Source organism: Ixodes scapularis, unplaced genomic scaffold (assembly GCF_016920785.2).
Source record: "Ixodes scapularis isolate PalLabHiFi unplaced genomic scaffold, ASM1692078v2 PGA_scaffold4__175_contigs__length_147842914, whole genome shotgun sequence".
Classification (NCBI taxonomy): Eukaryota; Metazoa; Arthropoda; class Arachnida; order Ixodida; family Ixodidae; genus Ixodes; species Ixodes scapularis.
Window position 1 is genome coordinate 140,684,605 of NW_024609879.1, and position 18,103 is coordinate 140,702,707.

The 18,103-nt window shown below is 48.7% G+C and overlaps 2 protein-coding genes across 5 annotated transcripts in view; both read right to left on the reverse strand.

Moving 5' to 3' along the window:
- LOC115318783 (histone-lysine N-methyltransferase PRDM9-like) overlaps window positions 1-18,103 on the reverse strand; it is an 83,048-nt gene that overhangs the window by 22,926 nt on the left and 42,019 nt on the right. For 2 of the 4 annotated variants that reach the window (XM_040213762.2, XM_040213760.2), the window contains 2 exons: window positions 10,598-10,653; window positions 9,808-9,919 (listed from right to left, as the gene is read on the reverse strand). In XM_040213762.2, coding sequence (XP_040069696.1) covers window positions 9,808-9,919; window positions 10,598-10,653 — 168 coding nt within the window. Of the gene's footprint in view, window positions 1-9,807; window positions 9,920-10,597; window positions 10,654-17,848; window positions 17,950-18,103 lie in introns of those variants that run through there. The other 2 variants (XM_040213763.2, XM_040213761.2) reach the window with 2 other exon arrangements.
- On the reverse strand, window positions 5,527-7,301 carry LOC115330936 (zinc finger protein 239-like). Its single transcript, XM_040213767.2, has 2 exons — window positions 7,111-7,301; window positions 5,527-6,348 (listed from the first exon to the last, which is right to left on the reverse strand). The coding sequence occupies exons 1-2, from the start codon at window positions 7,295-7,297 to the stop codon at window positions 5,699-5,701; spliced, it is 837 nt and encodes a 278-aa protein (XP_040069701.1). The 5' UTR covers window positions 7,298-7,301; the 3' UTR covers window positions 5,527-5,698.

Genomic DNA, 18,103 nt, shown 5'->3' on the forward strand with positions numbered 1-18,103 from the left:
ATTTAATTTTTGACGTCACGAATAAAAAAAAAATGCGAGGAAATGAGACGCGGTCTGCCTTTTCGCACTTTTGGTACTTCATACTATTTGATTGAGAAACATTTGATATTGACGGTGCAGATTGCAAAAGATATGACGAAATTCACGTTTGAATTCAAATTCAATTAGGTTATGAAGCTTTTGAACGTACCTTTGTTGCGTAGTTTTCTGCAATCCCTTTAGAAAAAGATTTAGCACACGCTTGAAATATCCTACTCACTATAAACATTAGAGCCTTCTCCCTGCTTGTATAAAAATAAAATTGTTTCTGTAAGGATAAACATTAAATTATACTTATTTCTGTTATTCCCGTGATTCTAAATTGTACTTTGTGTATCCTTCAGCAATTCCGGCGTGATGTGACAATGTATCGCGTTTCGTCACATTAGGCAAACATTCCCGCCAAAACATTGATTCAATATTGTGGCGAAAATTTTACCAGGAGGCTATTTCTAAATGTTGCTCAAATAATTCTTATTCAACGCTTCTGAGACGTTTGTCTATGTAATATAACTTTACACAACATTCAGCAACATTGAGACATTGTCACACGAAAAACGTTTCTCTTGCGTTATTCTTCAAATGGCTTTATAACGTACCCGAATATGTCCAAGCGTTATATTACATTCGTGACGATGTATTAACGTTTTGGCAACATTTGGTGCTAGTAAGAGAAGAATTACTGCTTCTTAATGGAGCTTTACACCAGTTTCTAGCAGGGGTCGTTGAGAACTTCGGTGTCCTGCTCGGTGATCGGAAGGGTGCATCGTTGGCCTTTGCCAACGATCTTGTCTGATCGCCAGGTTGCCCCTTGGTCTACGCTATCTCTTAGATACGTTTATTGATTTTCTTAGGGTTAAAGGATTTAAAATTAATATTTTTTTTTTTTAAATCGTCTGCTTTTGGCTTAGTGGGTGGCGGAAAAAATAAAAAAGGACAAATCTTTTTAAGTTAAATTTGAAGCCTTTCCGCTGCGTGCGATCGAGTGTTCCGGGTCGTGTGAAGTACATACCTCGGTGTACAGATTAAAGGGGAACTGCCACCTCAAATGTAGATTTTGTTTCAACTAAAACGATGCAATGTGTAGTCATAGACACGCAAAAAAATACCACAACGCCAGAAAAGAAATTTCTCACGCGCGCGCGCCTTTTTATCTTCCTTTTCTTTTTATCTACCTTTTATCTCTCTCCCTCTTCTCATTTCCTCGCTTCTTTTTATTCGTGACGTCAAAAAATATTAAATTTAGAAACTTTGTAAACGACATTTTGTAATATTTAAGAACGGCATTCGTAGAACATGTGGTTTGACGCAATTGCGAACGCACTATGGCCTTTCTTTCTGAAATATCGAAAATCGGAGCCCGGAGTTATGTCGCCTCCTGGCTTTTTACCCTCCCTCGATAAACTTGGCGGCGCCGCACTGCTTGGCACATGTAACACTGAGGATCATTGGCGAGTCGGGGAATTGAACAATGTTCTCCTGTTCAGGTTCCTAGCGACCTATCAGACTTCGATAAGGAAATCGTCAAACGGTCAAAACAACTGGGTTTGGTGTCTGTGTACCGTAGTTTCCGTTGTGACACTCCGCCGGGGCAGCCTTTCACGCAGAAGCGACGCGACATGAACCCTCCCGTCACTCACAAAAGTCCACTGCGCGTTTTCTTCGACCTCACACCGTTTCAAAGAATTTGAGATCGCTGATCCTAAAAGAACTTGAAACTGGAAAGCGAATCGTCGTCTGCTCACAACGATAGGCGGTACACGGTGGCAAGCAGTCGAAGACGCGGGCGAATACGACACTTCGGGCCGGGACGGAGGCGCCAGAGAAACTCGAGTTGCAGGACGACTCAATTTTTGAGGTCACTGCACAGGCGCCGATCGCGCGGGAACTTCAAATTCGGCTTTTGGAAACATTTCTCTACTTCACAAATACTGCGTTCACTAGTTTCGAAGTTTGGGGATAATGTTCACGCATCGTAGTCAATCGTTTCAGACAATAAAAAAGAATAATATAATAATTTTGACCTGTTCCCTTTTAATACCTCCGATGAAATATTGTGATTGTTTAGATTTTCATGGGCTAGTTTTGAGGCTGGCTTCACACCGCTTAAGTCACATCAGAAGTTAAACACTTAGACGTTTTACTTAGTACCACGGTTTTTCTACGACCTAGTGATTTGTTCACCATCGAAGTTTTTCCTTCACCATTTGGATAGAAAGACTGGAGGGGCAGCGAGGCCGTTCTTCCATCTTCCCGTGGACACGCCGTGCGCTTTCTTCTCTGCGCCGGTCGCGGATGGCGGGCTTCGGGTTCATTGTGTGGCGACAATGATAGCCCGGATTCCCTGTTTATGGCTCCTAGCCATGGAAGGCTGTGAGACGGCCCTGGCAAGGCATTCTTAGGCAACTCACTGTACAGTGCGTCAAAGACTTTGATAGTACAAAGCGCGTAGCCTTTATCCTTAACGTCGTGTTTTGTATCAGTGCTACACAATTTATGTTATAATGAAGCTAGCATGTTTAGAGAAACGACTTTTGGTTGGCAACTCTGTCGCTGCCGATGTGACGTACTGCAAAGAAAGATTTCTTTAAGATAGAAGTTTTCTATTTAAATATTCCTACGTATAAACTGAACCCGAGTTAAATACTCACTAGAACAAATAATGTGACCTTTAAAAGGACCTTGCTGTCTGTTTACAATGTCACCTGACCAATGTAACTGCACTCTTACCTTCGTTCGCCCTAAAGGAAGGCCTGTGTTTCCTTCTCCAGGTCGTTTCCAGGCAGTTCTTGAGATGAAGAAATGCAATGGAGTGGGAGCTACGCTTGCGATGAACTAAGCACTGGGGACGCGTATCTCTCCAGCAAGATGGAGCTGCACAGAACGGGTTCCTTGGTGCACACTTTGCGTCGTCCACGGGAGGTCCGGATCGGCTGACGAACTTCGCTGTGGGAAGATGGGTGGTACTTGCGTCGGAGCCCAAGTTGCTTCTCTTGACAACGTCTACTAACTCTGTAGCAGTGGGTTACTTTTATATAAACGATTGAATACTTTTGCAACGAATAAAGATAGATAACCGAAAGAAAGCTGCACAGATTACTCTCTAGAGGGAGGTGGGAAGGAGGTGCTCAGGTGTTAGCTCGGAAGTTGGCTGGCTCGTAGGATTAAATCCCGATTACGGGGGTATTGTATCCCGGAGTCCCTTGGCAGGGTTCGATTAGGGAGCGTGAGCTCTGGAGCTCCAGCAGCAACTAAAACCCGTTCATTCGTTCGTGATACGTTTCCCACTTGCAGCGTTCCCATTAAATATGACTGGTTGGCCCGCCCTCTTTTGGTGGACCGGCGATTCCCCGACGGGTCATGAGACGGGCGTTTCCTAGTGGCCGAGAGGCCGCAAACAATCGCCCCACTTTCCCACCGTCGGGGAATTGCTTAAAGGGAAGCTACGGAGCTTCTTGGAAAAAATGAGTTAGAAGTGAATTCTAGTGTATTTTTACCCCCTAACCCGAATACCCAAACCATTTGCAGCCTAAGTATTGTTAAACGCGAGAAAAACGCGAAAGACAGTCGCTCTCCGTGACGTCATCGACGGCTCTTTTGGCTGCCCAAGGCTAGGGAGGCGGAGCTTCAGTCCTACTTTGAAATTTGCTCGTATGGCTCTCCGGCGCGTCGCATTGAAATACAATTTTAATATCTGTTAATCTAAAGGACAAATGAACGCAATTCAAGCGTTTTTTCTCAAATGTAGAAGTGCCCCATCTTCCCTTTAAGTTTCCCGCGTGAGACCCCACGACCTGCGCATGTCCAGTGATGGAATAGGCATCTGACCTTTTGTAGCAGGTTGTGTAGTGGGGAAATGTTGGTTTGGAGCAGCCACTGACTCTTTTGGAGCAGATGCCGACATCTGTTAGCACATCACTCGAGAATGAAAAACTGATTGAGTCTCTTAATGAGTTTATTTATGATAGTAATCAAGGGTTTGTGTTTGGCACTCGAGCAGGTTACTTATTACTGTTTATAGAAAAATAATATATAGAGCATTAAAGGAACACGTTCTTAAATAAGGCTCTAGTCAGAGGTTTCATTTACAGTGGGTATTAAAAAGGGTTGAAAAGTGTATCGTAGCGTAGTGGATTGAATCTTTCCTCCCCTTTTCATTTTACACTCGGTAGTTTGTTTAGACTGTAGATATATTTTTTTAATGCCAGCAAAACCAGCATATCCGCTAACACGTCTACCAATAAAGATGCGTCCCGTAAGTTTAATGAAGCGACCAAACGCAAGCATATAATAATATAGATTACAAAAGCAGCCAACCAACAATACTATAAAGGACTACAGTCGCGCTTTAAACTCGATAAAGTTTTTTTAGCGGCGTTAAAACCAGAGTTACGTCGAAGTTCGCTGCTCTTTCGATCGACAGCTGCACGGAAACTATCAGGACTACCATATTCATTCAAATATATATAGACTCGTGTTCCCTTCTCTCATTATCTGTTCCTTTTAATTGGAGATTAACTTACAATGAGGACAAAGAAGTTCGCCCCGTAATCATCCTGACCATAATGTGCCTGCCTATCGAGCTAAGCCAGGCGCTTCCCCGTGTCAGCCGCTGCTCCTAGCACTCCGGTGCAAAGCGGTGAAGCTCCACGCGTGCACGCAAGTGAGAGCCGCAAGTACCCACGCTATAATCAAGCGACCTTATCAGGAGTGCAAGACCCTGGTTTCCCTTCATGTAGTATGCAAAAGGTTTCTCGGGGACTCTTAGTTCCTGACATCGACGACACCGTCTGAAACTTTAGTCGATGTCGGCGATCATCGACTAAAGGCCCAGAGTTCAAATCCTGGCTCCGCCAATTTTTGGCTTTCGGCGGGTTCCCGTAAACTTTGATTGTTTGATTCATTGGATTAAGTACGGTTCATTCATCTGCACATATTCGTTCATATCCTCCTCGGAGACCACGTACGATGCTGTGAAGTGCCCGTGTTATATATATATATATATATATATGCAGGTGTGGGGGGCAATTCTTAGCAAAAATGGCATTTTGGCGCATAATGCAGCAGACGTCCCTTCATGAGCAATTTGGCGCAAATGACGCAGCATTTTCGTCACTGCATGTCTCACGGCCAAACGTCAGGCGGGTTTGGACGCGAACAAACTCTTCCTTAGAACTCGCCAGGCGAGTCATACAGCCGACCCCGCTGTGGACAGCACCGACGATCGTTCCGCCAGATGTGGTCTAACCTTGCCCATCCAACCACCGAACTCTCCGATAGTCCTCCCGGCCCGAAACGCACGTTCCAGTTCTCTCGGCTGAAAACGCACGTTTTGAACCTCGCGTCGCAAAGTATACGCCCGTCTCTCGAAGTCGCCCACCACCGCGGGAATCGTTCGCCAACGCTTTCGTAGACCAGCCAAGTCCCTCTCGTGCTAACGGCCCACAGCACAGCCTTCGTCGACCCTTACACCCACGGTTGGGAAAAGTGACCCTTTTAGACGATACGCTACTGGGGAACAGTAAGCCGAGGCCAATTCTATGTACAATGTATTTATTAAAAAGCAAAAGAAGAACTCGCCGGTGTCACCCTTGTCTTCGGGTTTCCCCAGTGTCGTTAGGACCCGGTGCCCTCCCCCCTCCCCCATCATTGAGTCCATCTACCGCTCCTGGTCATTGCAGGTGTGGTGTTTCCTCATGTGGCTTCTGAGTTCACCTGGGGCCAGGAACCCTCTGCCGCAGTCCCCGCACTTGTGGGGATACTCTTTTGAGTGCGCCCGGATCACGTGCTTCTTCACGTCGCTTAAATTAGAGGTCCTGTAGGAGCACAGGGGGCAGGCATAAGGCTTCTCGCCGGAGTGGGTTCGCCTGTGGCTTGCGAGGTGACCTCTCTGAACGAATCCTCTCCCACACTCTGGGCAGACGTGGGGCCGCTCTCCGCTGTGCGTCCTCTCGTGCGTCTTCAAGTGTGCCAGCAGGGCGAACTTCTGCCCGCACTCGGCGCACTCGTGAGGCCGCTCGCCCGTGTGCACCCTCTGGTGCGTGGTCAAGTGGCCCTCCTGCGTGAAAGCCTTGCCGCAGGTGCCGCACACGAAGGGCCTCTCTCCCGTGTGGGTGCGCTCGTGCTCGACTAGGAGTGGTTTGTTATCGCTGGAGTAGGGACAGTGACCGCATCGGTGCCTGCCCTCTCTCCTCCCGTGCATCCTCTTCCGGTGTCCCTGGAGGTGCTCGAGGGAAGCGAAGACGCTGTCGCAGTCCCCGCACGCGAAGCTCTCCGCTGGCCCCTCGACGGACGGTGCATCTTCTTGGCCTGCACATGGACGAGCAAGACCGGGGGGTGCAGAGTGTTAAGTGGGAACAGTCTACCGTAACATCCCGAGAGATGCCCCTCCCCCGAAAGGTAACCCGCCCCCCATTTTCGGATCGATTTGTTGTCTCCCTTCAAAACACCAAAAGATAGCCTACTCTTAGTAATCGTAGTGTTCGGATCAAGGATGATCTTGGCGTAAATGCGTCCGGTTAGCTAAGGCGGGATATATAATACCCGTACCACGCGGGCAACTCGAATGCCATTTACAACGAATGACATTTGAACGATCGGCCAATCGGCGCGCGACGCTCCGGGCGTGGCGCATTCCACGCGCGACAGATCGCGAGCCGATTCGTTGATCAGACGAATGTCATTCGTTGTAAATGGCATTCGAGTTGACCGTGTGGTACGGGTATATAAGCGAACATTCCTGACTGGGAAGTACAGTAGTCTTTGCTTCATTGCCACCTCACCGTGATAACATATTTGACAGAGACACGTTATCTAAAAAAAATATTTTTGTTTTCAAACTTTCTCGACTGCAAACCAAAAGGTAGCCCATTCCTAATATTCGTACAATTTTCTTTTAATTTTGGATGGGCTATTTCTCTGGATATTATAATAACTTCATATTTCAAGAAAAAAAAAACAGTATTTTTATATATCGGGGTTCCATTACTAACAGTGCACTCCTGCCAATTTTTATTCCAATGACAAACTTCGAAACTCAGCGTATCCTTGCACCCGATGTCCCCCACTCACGCTTCTTCTGGGCTCCGTCCTTGGCTTCGACGAGTCCTAGCTCGGCGCCAAACTCGTCCCCGTACCAGACGAGCAGCTCGGTCCCCGGCGCTATCTTGGCCCTTGTCTGGTAGTAGACGCCTCCCCTGTGCTGGAAGGCCACGAGGTTCTGGCTCTTCTCGCTCGGGGCGCAGTTGACGTAGCGCATCCAGTTGGACACCGACAGGGGCCGGGCGTCCACCAGGTAGCCGCCCCGGCCACGCACCTGGATCCGGGCAAGTGCACGCAGTGACGCACCACTTTTACACCCGCCTGAAGCATTTCAAGGAGATTGTTTTGGCAACTAAATCAGATTATCATTGATTTAGTGTTTACTTGGGGATACATTTCTTGAACTTCGAGTTCTTATGCTATAACTGAGGTACTGACGAGAACAAAGAAACCTACTTGTAACTTCCGTAATTTTGGATGCGCTCATCTGGGAATGGGTATCTCTGAATTGGCGACTTTTTGTGCTATCTGTGCGAGTACAACCTGAAGGTGATGCGTGCTGCTTGCACATTGTTGCTAGTAAAAAAGTATCTTTAGGATACCGCACCGCCAGAGCACAAAGTATTAGCGTCTTTTCTAGCGCTCTAAACTTGTTCCTGTAACACCCTTAGGATGTTATCCTTGAGACCAGCTACACCCATAAGGGAGTATGGTATTCTATAGTGTGTACCCCGACAATTCCATCCTCCCTTTCAGGTTCAGACCCTTCGAGTTCACGCATGCTCGCGCAGCCCACAGGGAGCACTGCACCTTCCAGGTGTATCCGTTGCCCCCGCCGGAGCCGGCGAAGCGCACGCCTTCGTAGGGCCCGTAGCACAGCCTGGCAGGGAGGGGCCTGAGGGTGAAGACCCCCTTCCCGGCCCCCTTGATGCAAGACCGGGCCAGCGTCAGACCCTCGGGTAGGGTCTTGTTCGCGCGCTGGGGGTCCCCCGGGGGAACCTGAATTAATCAGAGGGGACGGATATGACGTTGTAACGAATATATAAACAGAGCTCACGTACTTTAAGGACTTTATCAGCGAGGATGACAAAAACGAACGTGTATTTGTTTGTACTATTACTTATTTTCGAACAAGGCGACAAAACTTCGGTTTCAGTTGTGATTTTGTAAATCTAACAGAAAATATGTACTAAAACAAAATCTGTAAGCATTTCGGGCTGTGATTGCAAACCCGTGATATGTATAGGACGCTCGAGGATCGGATACTTCCTGACACATCCAGCTACGCTAAAACTAGGAGACTTGCAGGCGGGAATACCACTTTTGGTATGGTTCACTTCAATGAAACTGACAGAATATTATGGGAGCAGATAATTAGACATTTTTATGGTTTCCATCGAGGGTTTTCTGGATATCCTCCAATGTAATCACTAAAATATAGACGCTCAATTCTTGAAGTGTATTGTCTCCAATGTAGACTCTGGATAACGACTTAATAGTATAGTACACTAGAGTTCGCAGATTCTTATCATTGGATGTCCAGTCTGGTGCTGGAGCAACCGAAACCCGCGTGTATACTTTCCGGGGTAGCACGCGGAATTCAAGGGAGGTTATCGACGTACACAGGTAACGCCCGGACCCGAAAGTGAAAACTCGATCACGCCATGAAGTCCCTCTTCTCCCAACACAGATGGCTTCCACCGTCTCTTCGCAGCTTCCCCGCTCTCCTGCCATTTCAAAAGCCCACAATGCCTCCTCGACGCGCGCCAGACACCGAGGAAGTCGTGTAAATATCTCACCGGTGTGTCCTTGACGAACTGGAGCGGTCCATGGACGGGACAGTCGCCGTGCCGGTCTTCGCCGCACTCCAGGCAGTCTGCACAACGGACAGCAGTGAACAACCCACTTCTGTAGCCCCATTATAATTAATTAAGCTTTTGAATTTAACATGGCGTGTCACTGAGGGAAGGGAGAAGGTCTCTTGTCCGAGTACCCCCGACTTGTGGACACTCACAGAAGAACTCGTCCTCCGAGGGAACTTCGCACTCGGCGTAGTTGACGGACTTGCGGCTCCGCTTCGGGTACCGCGTCTGGCTCGAGGTGCCCTCTCCGGGATCTGCGCACGTCACCGGACGAAGAAAAGTCACCCCTTACCAAATGAACCGTTCACCCGATGCCCTGATGCCTTAGGTCCAGTGGCGTCACTAGGGTCAGCGGCACTCGGGGCGGTCCACCTCCCCCTCCCCCTCCCGAATTTCTGAATTCCGATATGACGATTGCCCCAAACAAGCTTGTGCATCGAACAATAATTCATGCACGCCGCAGAACCCGTGGATTCTGGATTTATATGCCCACCCCTGCCCGTTTCGATCTGGATGAGCATCGGTCTTGCGTGCACGGTCGTGTATCACTAAGGCCCGATGCACGCGTCAAAGATCCCGAGCGAGCAATGCTATTGCACTGGCTAAATTTGTCACCTACAGCGGACATACAAGTTGCACATTAGGGCCGACTAACTTTACGCTGCCTAAAAATACACACAGCGCTATTCCCTGGCGTTCAGCTTGAGGGCCCTTGTCAGTTTGGTTTCGCCAAGCTTTGTAATGGTACTAATTTTACATCCAGGGAAATTGGCACTTCCCGTCATTGACGAAGAAGCGATGACAATAACGGTGACGATATTCATAGTGAATACTGCCGCGTCAGGCAGTAAACGGGTCCCCGTACCGTATTCCTCCTCCTGCTTCTCCTGCGCAGCGGAGAGCGGCTTCACGCAGGGCCTCGAAGCCAGGCGGGAACTTCCTCGCTGCAGGGGCGTCGCTGCTCCCGCCACGGCGCTCTGAAAGGGCGGAGCACGTGACGTCGGACATGATGTCGACTGACGTCATAGTCACGGATTTTGCATGATCAGTCGCGACTGTGCAGTGCACGTATGACCGAATAGTAAAGGCATGTAGCGCAGTGATATGGGATGCTTTACCACGCCCTATTACTTCAGCATGTAGAAGTGTGCGGTTTAAAAGTGTAGCCTCACTGTTTTTGTATTCTTTTTTTAAATTGGAGATGGGATAATTGAAACTAAAGTAGGTGTGCAGGTCAGCTGGTCAAATACTGACACGCTAACCCATGAGCGGGGGAAAACCAGGACGGACAACACAAAGCTGGAGCTTTGTTTTGTCCGTCCCGTTTTTTCCTCCGGTCCTGACCGTGGTCGTGAGTTAATTGTTGAAATAAAAGCTTTGTCTAGGTGGCGCAACAGCCGCCGCCCGATTAAAAGGTTTCAGCCGCAATCGTCCACCCATTCACCCAACTGACTGATGCAGAGAACGTGTCGCAGAATCAGGCACAAAACTGCGTCACACGGAGCCGCCGTGGCGCAAGGCCGTAAGACTATAAAGTTTTCGCATCATCGAAATGAGACCAAAGCGGCGCAGCTTCGGCCGAACGCTAAGGCAGCACTTCCGTCCGATACCCCTGCCCTGCGTTGGCCTCCATTCGGTGACGTCATGATACCAACCTTGGGGGGCCTGTTCTCTTTCCCGGATGATCCTGCGGCGGCAGTGGTCGAGGCCTCTGTAAGACGAATCGAAAAAATTGAGACTGATCATGCGGGTAACCCTGAAATCTTCGGCGTTTACAAAAGAAAGCCAAGATACGTGAAACTCGCCTAAAAAAAAAAAAAAAAAAAGTGTTTCGGTTTTTTTTTTTTTTAGAGCGCAGCTCTTAGGCGCCCGTTTCCGGCTTGGGCGGCGTCGCCGTCGGCGACGCCGACGGCGACGCCAGGTCACGTGACCCCTCCCAAGGTCCCCCCAAGGTCACGTGACCCCCCAGGTCACGTGGCCCCCCTCCCCGAGGTCACGTGACCCCCTTCCCCCTCCCGAAGTCACGTGACACCCCTCCGCCCCCCCCCCCCCCCCGAGGTCACGTGACCCCCTCCCCCGACGTCAGGTGACCCCCCGGAGCATATTAAAGAATGAGGGGAGAAGGAGGAGAAGGAGGAGGAGGGGTCTACCCTCCCCCCAGTACACTTCCCTCCTCCTCCTCAAGAGCTGCGCTCCGATTCGGCGTTACAGGGAGTTGTAAACGGCTTTCACTTTTTTGTATTTTTTGTCTTTTGAGTGTTCATCTGCGTATCTAATTTACAAGTTATAAGTATAGGGTTTCGAGTTTTTAGATATATCCGAAAAACTCTTAAAAAAAACGCTAGGCTGAAAAATTTTGGTTACCTCGGATTTATGCGAAAAAATGATTACATAGTTTTGAGGGCAAATAAAAAAAATCGATTGTATTTCAAAGGAATCTTGGTAGGAGGGAGCAAAGAATTATCAAACTCCGAATCTCGGAGAATTGGGAATATAGCGAGCATAGATTTCGAAAAACCACGATTTTTTTGGCAAAAAATAAACCCCGAAAAACACTATTTGAAATTTACTAAGAATAAACTTCGAAAACATGGGACCGCTGACGAGGCTTCGAAGCGACGAGCATGGTGAAATGATTTTTCATGAATGCTTGAAATGTCGTACATCCCCAAAAAAAATTATGTGCGCCTTTTTTTTCTTTTTCTTTTTTGATACAGCTGTTTTTGTGTGTTTTTCGACCCGTTCCTGATATTTCCGCCTGACATTTCCCGTTTTTCGAACTTACGCTTTCTCCCTGCAGATCCAGGTCTTGATGAGGGCTTCGGCTTGATGAAGTCGGGCACCAGTGGAGTGCAGCCTATGGAAGAACCTCATTCAAGTTCATCACACTGCCATCGTTTCTTCGAGTGGAAAGGGGGATCTAAGGCAGCGACTGAACTCGCCGAGCCTTTGTTGTCAGTTTCATGGAGCCCAGACATCTGATACAAATACATCTTCAGTCAGGAAATTCTGCGCCATTTGGGCCTAATTGGGCGATGAGAGGAAGTCTGCTACATTTTGCGCCACAATGACATTTTTGCTAAGACTTGCGCCGCACTTGCGCTGAGGTGGGAAATTCAAAAGAAAATAATATATTATTATTGGTGGGCCACGATATTCAAAGACGCGAGAGGAAAGGTAAGTGGTACAAATATATATGTAGGAATAACAAAGGAGATACAGGGGAGCTGGTGAACATTCAACATGTTGAGCACCTAAGACTTGGAACAAAAAGTGCACGACACACCCGCCCAATTTTTTTTTTTTTTTCAGACTCGGGTTTACAAAACGTTGGGCAGGCTCTTTATGCCTTTCATTTTATTTTTTTTTCAATCTTAACAGATTTGTTAAAAAATAAAGCGATTACTACAATTACGCAATTTGGGCAGGTGAGTTGTACGGACAGTGGGCATAGTGTAGGAGGCTAATAGTAACGATCAGTCGGCTAATTGGGCAGAATGTTTTACTTGACTTTTTCATTGGTGAACATAGACATATGGTTCCAATTGGAAACTTGCTGAGCGTCATTGAAAGCTACGACGTCAGTAATTTGTGGAAAGACCTCGAACGTGTGAGAAGCTCAGTGGTGCTCTAAAGTTACCGCTCGTGTAGCAGGTACAAGGCTCGGGCTTTATGATAAGAGACGGAAAAATCGCGAGGGCGCCTTATCGCACAGGTAGCCTCGCTCTGCTGCACGACTGGTAGCTTTAGCGCACGCTTCTCACTCAGTCTTTTTTCTAGAGCGCAGCTCTTAAGCTCCCTTTTCCGGCTTCAGCGGCATCGGCGTCGGCTTAACCGCGCGGTGCGTTATGGGACGCGTGACGTCACTGGTGACGTCATCGGTGACGTCGTCGTCACTGGTGACGTCATCGGCATCGCCATCGTCACGTGACCTCATAGGGTCACGTTACCCCCGTGAGGTCACGCGAACCCGGTGACGTCACGTGACTCCCTTGAGGTCACGTGACCCTCGTGAGACGACGGCGACGCCGCTCGGAGGAAGGAGCAGCAGACAGGATGAGGAGGTGAGGAAGAGGGAGGAGGGATATACTTTCTCCTCAGTACCCTTCCCCTCCTCCTCCTCAAGAGCTGCGCTCTTATCCGGCGTCACAGGGAGTTGTAAACAGCTTTCATTTTTCAGTTAGTGATTTAGTTGTTTTCGATGACGCTCAGCAAGTTTCTAATTCAAACCATACGGATAGACTCCCTAATTAAAAATGAAAGCCGTTTACAACTCCCTGTGACGCCGAATTAGAGCGCAGCTCTTGAGGAGGAGGAGGGGAGGGTACTGAGGGTCACGTGTTCTCGGGGGGGAGTGGTCACGGACCTCGGGGTGTGGTCACGTGACCTCAGGGGGGGGGGGGTCACGTGACCCCCTCCCCGAGGTCACCAAAGGTCCTCCGAGGTCCTCCCGAAGGAACCCGAGGTCCTCCCGAAGGAACCCAAGGTCCTCCCGAAGGACCTCGGGTTCCTTCGGGAGGACCTCGGGTTCCTTCGGGGAAATGTACTCATAATGCACCGCGCGGTTACGCCGACGGTGACGGCGACGCCGACGCCGCTCAGGCCGGAAACGGGCGCCTAAGAGCTGTGCTCTAAAAGTTATGACAAAATTTTACTTAATGATTCAAATGATTGTTACGATTAGCCCCCTAAACTATGTCCTCCAGGCCTTATTATTCACCTGAACAAACCGCATAAGTGTAGTTTTCACGGCTTCTTTCTAAAAATTTAATGAGGATAAAAAAATGAAAGACGTTTTCGACACCCTGTAAAGCGCGAGACACATGCGGGATAAAAATCCATCCGATCCGACGTCCGACTACTATACGACTGCCTGATCCGAAAACTTTGGTCGCTTCAGACGTCGGATCGGCGATCCGGCGTGCGTCCAGCATGCCAGATAGTTTCGCACGGCGGACGGAGTGTCGGAAGCGTCCAGCCAATAGGGAGTTTTAGTAGACCGTGTTTCCCGCTCCGCTAGCCCTCCGCTACGAAGAAACCGCCACTGCGCCTGCGCGCCGATGGCCTTGGCTGTAGAGTTCCGGGTAGTGGAGGGGTTTAGCGGAGCGGGAAACACGGTCTACTAAAACTCGCTAATGACAGCGCAGCTAGCGCGAACGTCATGATGACGTACTGGGTTTGGCGGGACGAACACGATAGCAGGACGGGCGAGGGGAAGCCGGACGCGTGAATCCCGCTGACCCATTCGAGAAAGATGACCCCAGCAAAGAATGCACGCGCTAGCGAGAACGAGCTCGTAATTTCGCTCCTGCGAGCTAACCGTCAATCTGGGACCAGAGATTTCCTGGGCGGAGCCGAAAGGATCGTCGCGTCGCATTCAAGGTCGAAAGCACGTGTTTCAAACTGTTGCGTGCGACAATTCGGAGCGGCGTAGGGACTGTCGGGTCGGAAGATTGTGCCGTCCATGTGTCTCGCGCTTAACACCGAATTAGAGCGCAGCTCTTGAGGAAGAGGAGGAAAGGGTACTGAGGAAAGGGTATACCTTTCCTCCTCATCCTCCCTGCTACTCCTCCTCCCCTCCTCTTGTTCGTCCTCCTCCTAACATCCTTCAAGCTACTCCCCTTATCTCATCCTCCTCCCCCTCTCCTTCTTCTCATCCCTCCTCCTCCCATCATCCCTTCTCTGCCCTCCTCCTCCCTCTCCCCGCGCGTTGCACCACGGGAAATGTCCCATGATGCACCGCGCGGGACCCTCGTGACAACTCGTGACGTCCCGAGGGTCTCGCGCGGTGCATTGTGGGACATTTCCCATGACTCATCGCGCGGTTACGCCGACGGCGACGCCGCTCAAGTCGGAAATGGGCGCCTAAGAGCTGCGCTCTGAAAAGAATTTACCCGTATATGTATTTTACAGCGTCTCTACTTACCGCATATTTCGTCTCATCTTAGGTCACAGCAGAGTTCGAAAACTCGACCACATACAACCGCACATACTAAAAGCGCTAGTCATGGGACATTCACTGGTGAATAGCAAGACGGTGGTGTGTGTGTCCTTCCTGTTTCCGTGTCTCCTGTTTTAATTATGTTGCTTACCACGCACTGCACTTTATTGGTATTACCCATGAAAAAACGTGTGCAGACGAATACCACGATGTCGCGCTTTGATGCTGTTTGATGTGTCCGCTTGGTTCGTAGCGTCGGCTTGCGTTTTAAGACGAAACGAAGTATAAAGGTTGCTCGTGAACTGTGCTGGCCGGTTGATGCGCTGGACGGTTGATCGCCGATAGCGTCTAAATTTCCAGACGATGTCGGCAATGTCAAAAGCTAAAAGTCGCGAAAAAAAAAAGTGCGATGGCGGCTACTGTGATAAGCCAGAACCAGGTTCCTGCACCCCTGGCTAGACCACTTGAAGGGGCCGTGCAGAGACATTCGCTTGTAATAATTTTCACTTTACACGAGCTTAATGGCACTAGTGGGTCACAGCTGTATACTCACACGCAACGAATGACCAAGAAACTCCTTTGTTACGGTGTATTTTCAAGGACAAATGCGAGCGTTTTCTCTCAATATCTCCTTCGGAAAACTTGACGACGCAGCTGACGTGTCGCAGTACCCTCCAGTGTTGGCATTTCAATGTGGCTCATAGATTGGACTCATGCATTGAGGGAGCACTCAATTTGGGCTCGTGATATTCAACAGCTGATTCGACAAGCATTCGGGTATTGCCCCGTGTCCAATCGCTGCAATGACGACGATAGACGAATTACAACAACGTCTGGAACTCAGTGCGTGTCCTGTGCTTCGCCAACCCCAGTGCGTGGCTGTGATCAACACTAGTGGCATATAATCAGTTCCAGATCACGTAGGCCGCTTGTTCTGGCTGCGAGTTGCATAGGCAAACGTGCTCCTTTTTCTTTTAATTTTTTTTTCTGCGACTTCAGTTGCATGGGATGAGAATCGAACGCGTCTCATAGGTCATTAACGTGAGGTATTCGTTCTAAGCGGTACAGAAATCGTTGCGTCGCCCCTTTACTTATCATGTGTGGCACATGGCTCCGTGCCGTGGTTCCAGTGCACCACGGCACCTCGGGCAGCTTGCGTCAACCTTCAGCGCCTCTCGCCAGCGCGAGCTTCACCGCTTTGCATCGGAGTGCTAGGAGCAGCGGCTGACACGGGGGAGCGCCTGGGTTTGCGTGAAATAGGCTCCGAACTTATGTTCGCTACTTTTACAGGTCTACCTTTTTATGGTCTTAAATCTCGGTCAATCCCTCATCATAAAAATATTTGCCGATAAAATTTAAGAAATACCAATGTATATTTCAATAGATACGGTAGTCAATGTAGTTCCTGTCTAACGAAAGAGCGGCAAACTTTGACTTGACTCTGGCTCCAACGTCGCCAAAGAGCACTGTCAGTGTTAATGCACAAGTGAAGGTCTTCATAATATTGGATGGTTGTTTCTTCAGTTTATGATATATTACACATCATTCCTGATAGCAGATAGGCTGGTATTTGCCGGAATTTTGCACAAATTATGTATATATGCATAGTAAACTACCCGTAAAAGAGAAAGGAAGAGTCTTTATCCCGATAAAATGTAGCGCTATGATTCATTTTGAAGCCCTGTTTTTAATACTCATTGTAAATGAAACTTACTGTGACCTCGGCCTTATTCCTAAAAAAGGCCCTGCGAATTCCCTTTGTTCCCTACCTATTCTTATTAGAAAAAGGTAGGTAATATGCTTCAGCATCAAAGAGGAACCCTCAATCATTATCAAAGATAAACGCATTTAGCGATGGAGTCGCGTTTTCTTTTTTCAAGTGATGTGTTAACAGATGTTGGCATCTGCTCCAAAAGCGTCAGTGGCTGCTCCAAATCATTAATATTTTTCCTGCTACAAAAGGCCGACTGCCTCAAGCCACGCTGCCTGAAAGATGACGCAACCCCCACCCCCTTCTTGTTTTCCAGCAAAAAAAAAATTTTTTTTTTCGTCCAAATGTAGCGCGAGAGGTTCTAATCAGATACCCAAGTTTAAGAAGTAATCATTATCTCGTTCAAACGTCATAAGTGACTTTCTGATAATTTCGATTGGAAAATGGCGCCCGCTTTCAGTAACTGACGCCATTAAGCTCCATGTGTTCGAGAGCTCCACCGGCAGCCATTTTCCCGTTGTAAATTTCGGAAAATCGCTATTAACTTTTGAATAAGCTAACGGGGAGAGTTTTGAAACTTTGTCATCTGGTTCAGACCACTGGCGCTACATTTGTGTGGAGAACGAGCGCTCGTCGAGGCGTAGTTCATTTTTCTGTTAAGAAAAAGCGAAACAAAATTTGTATAATAAATGTATATAATTTTGGGGGTCTATTGGAAAGAGGGGGGGGGGGGGGGGGGGCACTTTGTAGCGCCTGCAATATTTGGTTGTCGGGTGAAGAAACAATGGGGATCGCAAGTTCGTCTGCTTCTTTTGCAGGGGTTGTGGTGACGTCAGAAAAACGCCGAGCTCTGATTGGCTCTGACTGAAGGACAGTGGATAGACCTCACAGCAAGCTGCCTCGAGGTCTACCCACTATCCTTCCATCAGAGCCAATCAGAGCTAGGCGTCGTTCTGAGGTCGCCGCAACTGCTGCCGAAGAAGCGACTTGCTCTTCGCATAAGCACAGAGTTAACCTCACGAGGGTTTGCCGTTAGGGTTTGCCGTTGTCACTGCCGAGTAACTGCATTTCACAGCGGACCTCGGTGCTGAGGCTACAATATACCGGGGACCCGGTGTTCAGGCCTGGTATCCTAATGTAACGTATCGAATACTAATAAATACTTTTATTTCACAAATTATTCTTCGCAGCCATCCCTTTCCCCGAATTCGCAGAGGCGCTTTTTTCAGAGGCTCAGCTGCCAACAACGCTCACCCATTCGTAAGAGAAGGTCGTAGTTTTCCTTGAGATTTGTCATCCTTGACTTCACGTAGAATGACATGGTGTTCCATTCTTCATCCGAGAAATATTCTCGGATGAGGCTGAGGCGAGGCAGGTCTTCGGAAGACATTTTCGTTGGGACTCAGCCGAGTGGCGGTCGCAGAGCGGGATTCCCAAGAGACGCTCAACTGTCGTCTGCTAAACTTCCCGCGCTTGCCGCCACTTTTTTTGATCAACCAGCAGAGCGTG